General features: G+C 44.6%; 1 protein-coding gene across 1 annotated transcript; it reads right to left on the bottom strand.

Annotated features, from left to right (window-relative positions):
* Positions 1-617: 617 nt before the first annotated feature.
* LOC119396199 (synapse-associated protein 1) lies at positions 618-13,849 on the bottom strand. The gene is made up of 8 exons (XM_037663299.2): positions 13,242-13,849; positions 12,912-12,994; positions 12,646-12,780; positions 9,987-10,126; positions 9,155-9,252; positions 8,057-8,125; positions 7,519-7,659; positions 618-4,663 (listed from the first exon to the last, which is right to left on the bottom strand). The coding sequence occupies exons 1-8, from the start codon at positions 13,579-13,581 to the stop codon at positions 4,527-4,529; spliced, it is 1,143 nt and encodes a 380-aa protein (XP_037519227.1). The 5' UTR covers positions 13,582-13,849; the 3' UTR covers positions 618-4,526.
* Positions 13,850-13,857: the final 8 nt, after the last annotated feature.

Raw genomic sequence — 13,857 nt, 5'->3', positions numbered from 1 at the left:
GTATTTCGGTGGCCATGACCTTCACCATTGTGTCAGGTGACAAACTCAAGCACCATTCTAACACTTCCTAGGAAACCAGATGGGATATTGAAGGTGAATCGTCTTGTTTCTGCGCACAAAAATTCCCATCAGGTATGGAAGTGCTAACAAAATGCCTCCAAATTGAACTTAGATTGAACTTCATTAAATGACACCGTAATGTATGACACTAACAATTTCTTGCCAATAAATTCTTAAAATTTTTTGCATGGATGTTAATGCAGTGTTACCTGTAGGTGAATTAAGGCCCACAAGTTGGACTTTCTTCAATAGGTAACAGTCCAATGCCCAATAATGGCGGCTTATTGCCCATTTTCCTTTTGAATCTTTGCATGAACGCTAATTCATAAACTTTTATGCACTACAAGGACCCTGAAAAGTCACCGCATCTATCTGTAGCCACCCGGTGCACAAACAAGGAAACTTGGCACCTCTGGCAGATTTCGTTCATGACAGCCAAACTGGCTCCCATATGCTTCAAAGGTAAATAGGTTTTTGACAGGTGTGTAATGTGGTCCATTTTCCTCACGTGCCACACTTGCGAAATGTGAGGCATGCAAGAGTCAGAAGACAGGCACACAGGGACACTCTTTTATAGGGCCACCTGCAATGATCCCATTTATAAACATTGGTACATTCATTGCACAAAGTCTAACAGCAGCATATACACATCCAGTCAAGTGTTAAAAACCCGACAAAGCAAACAGGAATGTTTAAACACAATATTCCTACCCAGTATCGAGTACATACAGTAGAAGTAGGCATTTACCTTCTTTGCTAGAGGTTAAGTGTCGCATGACACTTGCTAATTTTTCACAGCTCTTCATGTTATGTGGGCATAGTGCCAATACTGCTGGAAATTGTTACTTATTAAGGTACATAACCAATACAAACAGCTTCAAGTGGATACCTCCACAACTGTCTGTTATTCTTTCTTGGATTGTACTACTACATGCAATTCTACACTTCACTGGCCTTCTAGTATTTAAAAATTCGCGCTGGAAGATTTTGCTGCTCCTTCTATTGGGTATGGAAAAGAACAGTAATTCTTCGACTCTTGTGGCATATATATGGTGTGTATTCAACACTTTAAACACACGCCCAAGCAACGTGGAAAAAAGAAACATGCCCGAGCAGACTCTACGAAAGAAAGGACCCCCATTGACGCTACGGGGATTAAGCGACTCAGCGAGGAAGAAACCAAGCATAGACTATTCGCAGTATACAGGCTTCAACGTGATATCTGTTTAAAACATTTAAATGTACAGGTAGTATACATGACTGCTAGGAGAAGGTGCCATGTTCAAAGGCATTCGCTCTTGCAAATCGACACTAGGCATTTAACATCCAATGGAAGGTACCATGTAGTCATTTTGAACAGGTATACCTTGAAGAGGTGTTCGCTGCCATCGGCAAATACATTCAAGGTCACGCGCAATCTATCGCACTACGAGGCCCGCCTTTCTGTAAATTATGACGTAGAAGCTGCTCTGACAAACCGCTCACACAGGTGCGTTATCTATATCATGGCCCAAAACCAGACCTCTGCAACCTGGCAGTTTTTTTCCTCACGCCGTGCAGACGACGCCAAGGTCCCAGCGCTTCAATCAACAATAATCTGTGGGCCCCTCTATACGTAATGAACGAGTAACCTGCACTGCAGGATGGCTGACATTACCACAACCGCGACACCATGTTTCCCACACTCCAAGGAGTCTCCTCTCGATACGAAATGTCGCTGAAACGCAACGCGAAAGAAGAAAGAGAGGCGTGCGTTTACGTCTCTAACAGATCTTTCCACGTCCATTCTCCTCGGTCATTTCAGGCAAAAGCTGGCTTGGCTACCTCCTCTAGCCATGTCACTTCAAACGCAGCTTTTGATACAATGCAGGCCGGTGACAGCGCTGAAGAATTTGTGCGAGTATGCCACTGTGGCAGATACAACTGTTAACTTTAGACTTCTGGGAAAAGAAATTACTACAATCGCAAAGGAAATTAGCCTTTCAAGTTGGCACAGTGCTCAAGCGTTCACAGATGTCGACACCCGTCTAAACATGCAGCGCAGTACAAGATGGAATTGTCGAAACCACTCTTTGTCCTCGCAGACTGTCAACCACTTCAATGCGTGCAAGCCTGCCTTTTTGCTAGTGCATTAATTGGTTTTTCTCTCCTGTGCGGCTTACATGCCTGGTGGTTTAGCATGCCATACACCAACGCAAGAAATGCAAGGGCAGTGGGTTGACAGTGTTAATGCATTATATCAGTGCAAATAAGCGAGCGGAACAAAAATAAGCCCTCCTAAGCACAGCATCTAGTCTCATGCTTCCCACTGGCTGTAAAGGAAATTCACATCAATATGGTAACGTACAAACATTCGGTATGCATAGAGAAAGAAAAATGTTCTTTAACCTTCAAACCGAGAGCGTAGTGTAAAAAAATGTTAACAAATTGAGCGCTTGAGCCAAGTTATACCCCCGCACTATCTGTATGGAGCCTAGAATTGTTAGATTAAAGCACACTTTGCCTTGCCTGCCATTTTTTGTGTTTGCTGTGACTTAGCAATAAAACACTACGGATGACTGTCAGATTCCTTGAGATATCGTGACTAAGCAGTGCCTCCGGCCAGCACTGAAAACAAACATCCCAAAAGCGACTGGATGTGGTTAAACCATGGGCTCCGAGATCGGGTGTCACGACGCACCAGTCTCGAAAGTCACGCTGAAAGCAATGTTGGCCGGAGCGAGTGACACCACTCCACATTGGCACAGCTACCAACACAAAGGATGGGCAGGTTGCGGAAGTGTGTCATAGGCAGCATTTGACAGTCAAACACTCTTGTCAGAAAAGATATGCTAGGCGATGTTCTTTGACACCAGACACATTGCACATCTCAGAGAGTTACCGGGTCTGTTTGGGACAAATGTGGGGAAAAAAAAACATAAAAGAAAAGGAGGAGAAGCTTTAGAAATTAGTTTTCCACGTAAAGTATGAAGATAGTTCCATCTCCGAGAAACCAAACAGAGGTCTACGAAATAGTTTCACTTATGGGTGCTTTCAAGCTTAACATAGACGATATGCAGCAAAATCAATGCAGGTGTGTCTCATAGTTTGTTTCATGCGAGCTATGCAGCTGGGCCCTTGGTAGTGCTAGGTTTATAACATGTGCCATACATCAGAAAAGAAAAGCTTTATTCAGCTGACTATGTGACATACGACGAGTGTGATGAAAACAACACCAAACAGAGGGTGTCAGAATGAAGGCTGTTTCAATTAAAGATATCTGCTTACATATATATATGTATATATAATAAAAAAACAAGAAATAACCACCGAGGAATTCATTAACAACTCTAACATACATACAGACACTCACATCTGTGCATCACAGGCGCTTTATATAGTTCTTTCTCGCGGTAAATGGACATGACGAAAGCTCTGGGTACATAGCATAAAGGATCAAACACAACATACAAAACAGAAGAGAGGAAATTACTCCAATCGACCTCTAGTTCACAGCGGCATAGACATAATTGCTTCAATACGAACCAAGGTCACTAAACAGCGAACTTTTCCATTCACTACACAAGCTTCTACAACAAGCTGCTTTGCTGACCTCTCTAAACTGTCTGCTATAGCTTGCTCCTAAAGACGTTTTTTTTTTCTTTTTCTTAATGAGCGACTGGAAGACAGTCTTCGTGTTTTGTGCCCACAACACAGCTCATGGAGAGAAGGCAAGAAAAGAAGAGCGGTACTGCCAAAAATTTGGAACCTAGTTCACACACAAGAAGTGGTACCCCCATGGCACCAAGGAGTACCGCGGTCTTAGAATCTTGCGGCACTCTCCAGTGCAAGGTACCACGACAACCACACTGACAAACAGGCTCATGCAGACTTTCGATATCTTAGCTGCTTCGCGGCAAAAGACGGTGCTACAGAGAATGTAGCATGCTCGAAGCCAATTATCGAGACTCTTCGATAATCGAAAACGTAAAGCAGCAATCACACGCATATTTCTGGCACTTCTATGGTGCAATATCTGCAAGCGTCGGAATGTCGACTGCGTGCCGTGGGATAACTGCTCAGTTATCGAGATCGTAACGTGTGGTGTGGGTTATTCTTTTTAGCCAGTGTAACATGCACTGTGGCCAGCAATACAGTTCAGTCATCGCACATGAATGTCTGTGATGGCCGATGCCAGGACGAAAATATCTCGGAAGTGCATTACGTGTGGTTGCCGCTTAAAGCTGCACAATGTGTACTAGGTCCAAACAAAGCAGTGCGACTCTGCAGAGACACACACACACACACATTCATAAGCTGAAAAGATGCACGCACAACATAAATGAGACTAGCGTGGCAGCAGACAGTCGGGGCACCCTGAATTACCCGCCCTTGTGCCGTTTGGTGGAGGGGCCGTAGCGGCTGTGGCCCAGAATGTGTTTCCCAGATAAAAGGTGGCTGGAAGAAGAAGGCAGCGCATGGCAAGCCTATTTGTGGGCTGCCAGCATCTCCTGTATTTCGTTCTCCCACTCGGGATCATCGCCCTGTGCGGCCGAGTCGGTCGCCACCACTTCATAGTCCTGCAGCTCTTGCTGGAGTTCCTTCTCCCAGTCGTCATCTGCCACTGACAGAAAGAAACACGGTTTACGCAGCTTGCAGCAAAGCTGGCAACTACTACACTTAAACGTAACTGCAACAAACTACAACGTAATGAAATTCTTCGTATAACAAAGTATTTAACTTCTTATAATGGTGTCCTTAGGACACCACGTGTATTCAGCCTAAATAGTGCAAAGCAGTTTATTTGCAATTTTCAATACGGTGAAGCTTCACTGCTGCCACGAAGTAAAAACAAGGTGATGAACCGTTCAAATGTAATTGAGATTAGGTATTTGTGGCCAACCCTATATCTTTAATCTGTTGGCAATTATACTTTGAGAAGGATGTTGAAATATAATACATACAAAAATTTCATAGTAGAATCTCAATCAACAAAAATTGCTTAAACAGAACAGCAGTAGTATTTTAATTTGTTTGCTTTGTATTTGAATAATGCAAAAAAAAATTGTTAGTCGGAACCAAAGTTCTGGTAGCTCTCTTTAAATGGAACCGCGGAAGCAAAGTGTTGAAACTAGAGCTGTGCGAATAGCAATATTTTGGGTGCGAAGCGAATTCGAATATTGAAGTGTGAGTGTGAATCGAATCGAATATTTTTCAAATATTCTTGAATATTTCTCGAATACTTCGAAGTGAAATTGCAGAAAAAAAAGAGAGGATTTCCAAGCATATTCTTATGAGATAGCAACATGAAAGTGTTTCTTTTCGCTAGGTTGATGAAGCGCTGGCGGGGTGGTGTTTCATAGTTGTCTTATCAAGAATGTGGCAATGTAGAGGCCGAATTGTATTTATGTACATGATTTGGTGCAACCAAAGTGTTGCCGACAACACTTTACACATGATAGGCAAAGTTGCCATTTCCTCAGCCTCTCCTCCTCTTTCAACTTCTGTGGAAGCCCAACTAATGTGGCGGACAAGGATGCGCTCCCTTCAAGTCCGGAGTTCCAAATGTGCCTCGTAGACGTCAATATTTAAGAACATTTGAAATTTTGGATGTTAAAAAGCTTCAGCTTCCGATTTTTTGGACTTCCTGCCCAAATTTCAGGTCCAAAACAGCATTAATTGAGCCCCCACCTCTGCCACATCTTTCATCTTCATATCAGAACCAGCGTTTTCTTGAGTTGATACATTTGCGACCAAGCAGAGCTTGAAAGGCAGCTTTGCCGCAATACCGGGTTGTGATGAGGTGAAGCAAATTGAAAAGCTAGGGACCACTTTTTAATCGGACGTTAACTGTGTCTTGGCAAAGTTCGACCGTAACGAAGCTTGAAAGGCAACTTTGCCGCAATACCGGGGTGTGATGAGGTGAAGCATATTGAAAATCTAGGGACCACTTCCAATCGGACGTTGACTGTGTCTTGGCAAAGTTCGACTGTAACGGAGCTTGAAAGGCAGCTTTGCCGCTATACCGAGGTGTGACGAGGTGAAGCATATTGAAAATCTAGGGACCACTTCCAAGTGGACGTTGACCCTATTTGTTTTTGGGAAGTTCGAATAGTTCGAATAGTAAAATTCCAATGCGAATTGAATCGAATAGCAAACACTATTTGAAAAATATTCGAAATTTTGAATATTCGCACACCCCTAGTTAAAACCTGTCTTTTTGTCCACCTCTGAGAAACAATAACAAAGACTCTCCATACACAACTACATGTTACTTGGCCACCGATTGGACCAGTAAAACCTATATTTTTTTAATTACATTACCGATGCCTTCTAGAAACCAAAACTAGCAAGACATAGCCAGTCCAATAGACATCATCCATGCACTATACTGCAGGGCAAACTAGGCGACTCTTTTTTAAGCATAAGAAAAACTAGGACTGCAGAAGGAAAGAGGACACACAGAGCACTTTACATTCAATTTTTTGTGCCTAACATTAATTAGCGCAGTTGAGAGGGTGCATGACAAATTGTGCTGCACACCACTGCATGTCACTCTTGGCAAACAAAACTGTAAATCAAAACATACTTTTCCAGTCCATCGAGGTTAGGTTTAACGAGATGCAATAACAAAGCATAATGTAAATTCTAATGACTTATACTGGGGTTTAACTGCATTGCCAAGCGTTCTCATAGCCTTTGTTTTTTTTTTCTTCTTTAATGCGCTATAATTGTTGCTACATTTCAGTTTCACTCCATGGTGTTTATACTGTATCAGTTCATTATTACATTGCAATCACTGTGAAACCTTTCTGCCAGTGTGGGTGCATTGTTATCGTGAGTGTATGGTGCGTTTAGTTCATGAGCACCACTTCATGGAGCACACGCAATGACGCCTCTTGAGTTAGAACAGACCGTAAGCAGCATCACACGATCCAACAATTGCGCCGGCACTGTCGGTACTTTCACTGCCCAACTGGTTTTATTTTGTATGTGCAATCTTGTAGCTTCCACTTCTCAAGAGCTCAAAGCTTCTAAGTGATAATATGGACGGTCACTTCTACGTCACCTGTTGTAATGATGGCATGCTAAGGTGATCTGATATAGGTATGTGTTTTAGTGGCTTTGTGAGCTTTTATTTTATCTTACGTGCGCTGCATTGTTCGCAGACAGGACGGTGGTCTAGCCAGGTTCTTGCCTCCGTTTACAGGTTGAAATAAAAGACAGTGCATGTCACGGAAATGCAAAGTACAGCTTGTGTTTTGTGTATGCATAATGATAATCATGGAAAGTCCCTGACAAGGAGATGTTGTTTGCTTAGATGCTACATCCTGAACCTGCACAACAGAAACAAAAGGCAGTTTCCACCACTAATGAAACACTACTGTGTTTCGCAAGTACCCCTGTACTGCAAAACGCTATACTGCATTTCAAAATAAAAGATGACAAGTGAAGCAGTGTCAAGCGCTGCAATGTTACCTGCTTTGTCTCCCATGCCAAGTTGTTTCATACCCAGCTTAACCTCCTCCTCGGAGATCTTGGTGCCTTGGAAGGTGTCCGAAACAAACTCATGGGTTGGGCTGTCCAGTGCCTCATCGTCGTCTCCGGCCGCCAAATTCTCTGGATAAGCGCAGACAAGACAACTGCACCACGCATGCATTTCACACATGCTGAACACAAAGCACTCAGGCCATACTTCTAGAGATACATGTGTAAACTCCCTATGTGAGGTACATATAGTGTCGAAAGTATGAACATCTGTGACAGTGCGTGTCGGCGTGGAGTGTATGCGAGTGAGTGGTAGTAATACGGTGAGTTCCAGGCAAAAAGCGTTTTCATGTGTGGGTGTGACTAGGAACTTGTGCGAGTACCACCGAGCATCAGCACACGTTAATGTGAGTGAGTACCCACTTATTATGCTGGCATATGCTTAAGGCACACGCTAAATTTTAGGAGAAAGCACGTGCACGGGTGTCTGCAGTGAACTAAGGCAGAACTAGAAGCAACACTGACGTACGTTTGCTGCTTTCGTCGGATGGGCTCTGCTGTGATGAGACCGATGAGGTGTCGCCACTGCTGCTGCTTCCTGGAAAACGAGGTAAGTAAATGGTAATTATATCTACTGTTTGCATTCTCAACTATGACACAAAATACTTTACTACAGTGATTGAATGCCAATGTGATATGCTGTTACTTAGTGCCTTCTTCAATGTTAAAGTTTGTCATTTTAAAATAATGTGTACAGGTACCTTCCATTAGCATAAAATACACCCACTATTAGTGCAAAGCAAGTACTCATGAATGAAAATACAAATATGGCGACAGTGTCACTAGGAATGTCAAGCTGCCAGACAAAAAAACTCCAAACGTAGTTACATGTCTGCTAAAAATGGAGGAATAAAGAAGTACACGAATGCTAATAAGCTAACTATGCAAATCAGTACTATGCTGCATCCCTAAACATGACAAATGCAGGGATGAAAGAATAAGAAATAGCTACAGACGTAATGTGCAAGGAATTCTGGCATTCAGTTTTGATCCTGAATGAAAAGAGATCCTGGCCTTTTTCAACACACACTGCATGTGGCAGGGAATGTATTTTGTGATTGGCTAAACAGTTGCCATCTTTGCCAATTCCTCAACCTTTAATACAGCTATGTCCACAGACAGGCTGGTTCAAATATAACTCATGACAGCTCAGCCACCACCAGGTTAATATTCTTCAACACAACAGCACTAAACAGGTTTCAAGCAAGCTATCCAAGATGTCAGCCTTTGTGACAGCGCACAGATGTGCACGGTGTCGGCAAATATAGTTTTTAAGAATGTATAAAGCAGTATAGTGTATCTTATGCAATGCAAACCCAATAAACAGCTCCTTCTACATATGCCCTTGTTTTAATACTATTTCAACTATCATTTGGTGTCAGCGATATTCTAGACACACCAGGAATAGTAGGTAAATCTCCAATTTCATGGATCACTATTAGTTTTACCCAGCATCAATTTTTTAAATTTCAAACGAAAATGCTGAATATTTGTTACATCCCACGGCCTTTATCCTTTGTGAGTTATACAGACTGAATGGAGACTGATTGATAGAAGTGCCACATACCAGCACCCTTGCCGTGACCGAGTGCGCTTAGCTGTGTTGACTGCTTGATGAGCGAAACACGGTAGAAATAGTTCCTCCAAAAGTCAGTTTCAGGAATCCTGATGTGAATGCCAAGAGGAGACAGAAATTTCAGTGTGGAACAAGAATCAGAGAAGAATATTGTCTCAGGTAAATTAGTTCGTATAAAAATCGTGAAGTCGAGATACTAAACAGGCATATCGAGAAGCTGCAAACTCGATACAGTGGTTGAACGGCTGTGGCGTCTTGCTGTGGGGGACTGTGATAGGACAAACTGCTGTTGGTTGTGACAGCACAGTTATGATGCGTGACAAAAACGTTTATTACACACTTAGGTGCACGCTAAAGGGGCCCTACAATGCATCCGAGAAAGCTTGCCTGGTGGTTTTGTGAATTTGATGCAATAGAATTACAACATTGATCCTGCACCCTATGACCACTGGTCAACAATGTAACCTGCTATATTTATATTCGCACAATAGTGGCAAAAAAACGATGCCATGACACTTTGGAGCTATTTAATTGCTGTCATGCAGATGTTGCCATACTTTGTATTACACAATTTAATTTTTTTTTTGTTATTTTCACTCTTCATCATTGACCCAGATGGTAGTGAGTCAGACCACTGGGATCACTCAGTGGGTGCTACATGGTTTGAAAAGAATAATGGAAAACGGAATCGAATGCAACAAAGTGGAGGACCAAAATCATACGTTTCAGCCGCTCACTGGCGTCTCTCTTTTTTTCTTGCGGATAAAATTTCAAGCGCAATCAAAAGGCTGCTGCATTAAAAAGTGGGCTCGAGTTGACTCACCATTTTGGGACAAGTTCAAATCTCATTTTCTCAAGGTTGCCGTCCTCCTGAAGCAAGGCCATGGCGACGGGAGACATGGTGTCCATGTCAAACTCAAACATAACTCCACTTGGTGGACTTCGCACAAAGTTTCTTTTGTCCTACAGGAGTTCAAAAAAGAAAAGCCCAAAAGTTACAAATAACATTGGTCTAAACGAACACAACGCGTGTATTCCGGATAGTTTGTGCTCCGTGGCCGCTACATTTGCCGAGAAAAAGTCACACAGTGTGAAGAGGCAAGCCCAAGTGCTGAAGCAAACAAAATATTGGTTTAACATGACAAGAATATACTTAGAAACATATCTGTTGAAAGTCTAGCACATGTGCTCGTCATTACGTGCTGTGCCTGTCCATCACACGTGGAGTTTCCTCCATTCTAATTAAATAAATATCTAAATATGCACCACACAGAAGGTTTTACATGCCAGAATCGCAAACAATTATGAGGCACAATTCAGCTGGGGATTCTATGTTAACTTCGTCCACCTGGTGTTGTTCAGGTGCATTTGAATCGATGTACACAGCGGTCCACTGTTAAAGGGAACATTGGAGCGTGTGGCGACAGTTCGGCGCCACCGCCGGCCAGCGGCTGCAATGAGTTTCGCGCAGTGCGCGCTATAAGCAGTGCTCTTTCGTCATCCGCTAACGTCTGTTTGTACGCTTCGAATCGTCGCGAAGCGAACCATCCACACGAAGAAAGATCACCGGGCATGGGGCTAACTGTGTGTACGCAAAACTCGTTTGCAGCTGCTGTCTGGCAGTGGCGCCGAGCTGCCACCACATGCTCTGATGTTCCCTTTAACAGTGGATTGCTGTGTACATAGGCATTTTTTGCATTTAGTGCCCAGTGAAATGCGCCCACCATGGCTGCGAATTGAATCCATGGCCTCGTGTTTAGCAGCGCCACGTCGTAGCCACCGTGAAGGGTCACATCAGAAAGGCTCCTGCTTTCATTGCATACTACAATGCATGGCTCAGTGCTCCCAGTGCTCGCCTGGGGTGCAATAAGCACCGGCAGCACTGCATTCAGAGTAGTGTGTTTAAATTACAGAGAGGTGTGCCCGATGAAGCCCCCACACTTTACTATACAATACTTTCAAGGAACGGGATTTACAATAGCAGGGAACTATGTACAGCTGCGCTCAATATGACTTGCAACATGGTAGCACGTGGCCTCACGAGTTCAAAGATGGCGCATGGCTACAAGTTGCCTTAATTTCCACAACTGAATTATATTTTCTTATCTGGGATCATCTCCAAGTTAGATGAACAGTGTTTACTTGTGGAAATAAGGAACAGTGGAAGACATGGGTGATCTTAAAGCTTGTGAGGCCACGCGCTCCCCTGTTGCAAGTCATATTGAGCACGACTGTACAAGAGGTCTTAAGGGTTTAATCGCGCAAACGAGACAAGGACTAAAAGAAGAGACGACAACACACAGTGCACTCTGCACTCTGTGTGTTGTCGTCTCTTCTTTTAGTCCTTGTCTCGTTTGCACGATTCAACCCTTAAGATCACGAACCAACAAGCCCAACTGACAGCCAGATTCTGTACAAGAGGTATCACAAAGTGGGCCTATTCGATTTTCCACTTCTGGCTACATCTGGCTACCCGCGGGCTGCCAGAGACAGCCAGAACGCATTCGTTTTTTCTCGGGTTGCTCCGCCCACCGCGCGCGCACTTCCGGTGGGCATTCGTTTTTCGCTCTCTGGCTGCATCTGGCGACCCGCGGGTCGCCAGAACTCGCCAGGACGTTTTTGGTCTGGCGGCTCTCTGGCCGTTTTCTGGCTAGCAGACGCCAAAAGGGACGATGAGCGCTCGCGACCATCTTTGCGTGGACTCCGCGGAATGCAAAGGCCTCGGGACCCTCGGCGGCTATCGGCCAGTGCGACAAGAAGCGTCTTTTCGGCCGAAATCTTCGGTCGTCCTCGGAGGCCTTGAGGATAAAATGCCGAAGCTTCAAGCTCCTCAACCAGGGCTGCACAAGTAATTCTAGACAGTCGGAATAACTTTTTAAATTCACGTTCTCAACATAGAGCGGAACTCTATGCCGTTGTTCTCGTTGCAGTCTGCTTATCAGCAGACACACAACGAGATCTTCGACATTTTCATCCTTGCACACAACGGTTTGGTTGTGTGCGAGGATGAAAGGCACGGCCAAAAGCCCAGCGATCGTCGCTAACAAAATTTGTACTAGCATGTTTGAGCAGACGACGCAGTTGTGAGCCGCCCAGCCGCGAGCCCAAAATTCAATTTTACTTCTCCCGACCACTTTCTGGTTGCCAGAAGTTTTTAGGCCACGTGATATAACGTCATTTCCTGTCAGAACCGGAACCCGCTGGCTGGTTTCTGGCAGCCAGCGGGCTGCCAGAAAATGGTAAATCGAAGAGCCCCAGTGTTGGACATGCAAACCGAAGAACTTTTGGAAGTGTCTTTGAACATTTGTCTAGTGTTCATATGGCTGTTGTAATGCAACAAGTGATTACCTTTAACGTAATGAATTCTTTTTTTACAACCTGTTTCAAGGATATAGCGACCGCCCGCTCGTATGCAAGAAAATCTATAGAACGGCACTTTGCGCAAAGCAATGAAAGTTTTGTTGACATCACGTGAAGCTTACAGCCGAGAGGGACAGTATTTGCTGCTTCACATTTTCTTCGTCTTCGCATCCAACCCAGGGTAAGATCCCAGTGTCACACCTCTGCTTGCCCTTCACAAAGGTCTCTTGTTCTCGATTAAAGTCTGCTAGGATGCTCTGAAAGCCAAAAAAAGAAAGAAATAAACGATATTACCACGGAAGCGCAATACGTACGCATGCATGAGGATAAAGAGTGCATCCACGCGCACTTGATTAAGAAGTACGAGATACGTAAACAAAGTACTCACATTCTCCTCGACTGTTGTTTTGATCTGCTTGGCCGTTTCCTGCACAGTTTTTCCAGCCTTGTTCGCCACAGAATAGAGGAAACCTAAAGGAAAGCGAGACAATTGTAGCTTTTACCGCCGAGCATTTCACGCGACGTGGACAAAGAACGATGTGAATCGCAGCTTCTCAGACTGGTATACGCGCGGTAAACAAAACAGCAACACGTCGCTACACGGGAACGCGGCAGCTCTGCCCTGCGTCGGTGCATACGCAGCGGGATAAATTTCTGATCGCAACATTTTACGGAGGAAAACGCGTACGTCGAAACACCGTGGTGACCGTGTACTCACTTCCGAACGATTTCGCCGATTCCATCGCCTTGTGGGACACATTTTCTAGCGGAATAGAGATGCCCGCGCCCATGGGTCCCTTGTCGTTCGAAGGCGCAGCATTGGCCGCTGGTTTCGGCGTTTCTGGCGTCGGAGGAGCGTCTGTGTCGGGTCCTGACGTCGAACCCGAGTCGCTGCCTCCGCCACCGCTTTCCTTGGACGGTGCTTGTGGCTCATTAGTAGCGGCTTCGTTGGTGGGTTTGTTGTCGGGCGCATCGGATCCCTCGGCCGATTCTGGAGCCTTCGCTTGCGGTTCGGCTCCTTTCGTCGTGTTCTTCCAGATGTTAGAAATGAAATCCATGTCTCCCGTTGAGCCCCAGCCTCGGTATAAGCGTGCGGAATCGCCCGAACTGCCGTCCGCAGGACTGCAGTGGCTGCAGTCACCAACGCAATACGAGACTACAAGAGTATAACAAGAGAGAGATATCTTGCCGCAGCTTGACGACACAGTTGACACTTCCGCTGCGCTGTAAATAAACAGTGGCTGTTCGGAACAAAATAAAGCCCAAAGTGGCGGCGGAGATGATATCGTCAGCACACCACTAACTACGCGCTCAAGCCAGGGTTACCATGGAAG

Source organism: Rhipicephalus sanguineus, chromosome 6 (genome assembly GCF_013339695.2).
Source record: "Rhipicephalus sanguineus isolate Rsan-2018 chromosome 6, BIME_Rsan_1.4, whole genome shotgun sequence".
NCBI lineage: Eukaryota > Metazoa > Arthropoda > Arachnida > Ixodida > Ixodidae > Rhipicephalus > Rhipicephalus sanguineus.
The sequence above is the reverse complement of the archived record's forward strand: the minus strand, read 5'-3'. Positions and strand labels throughout refer to the sequence as shown.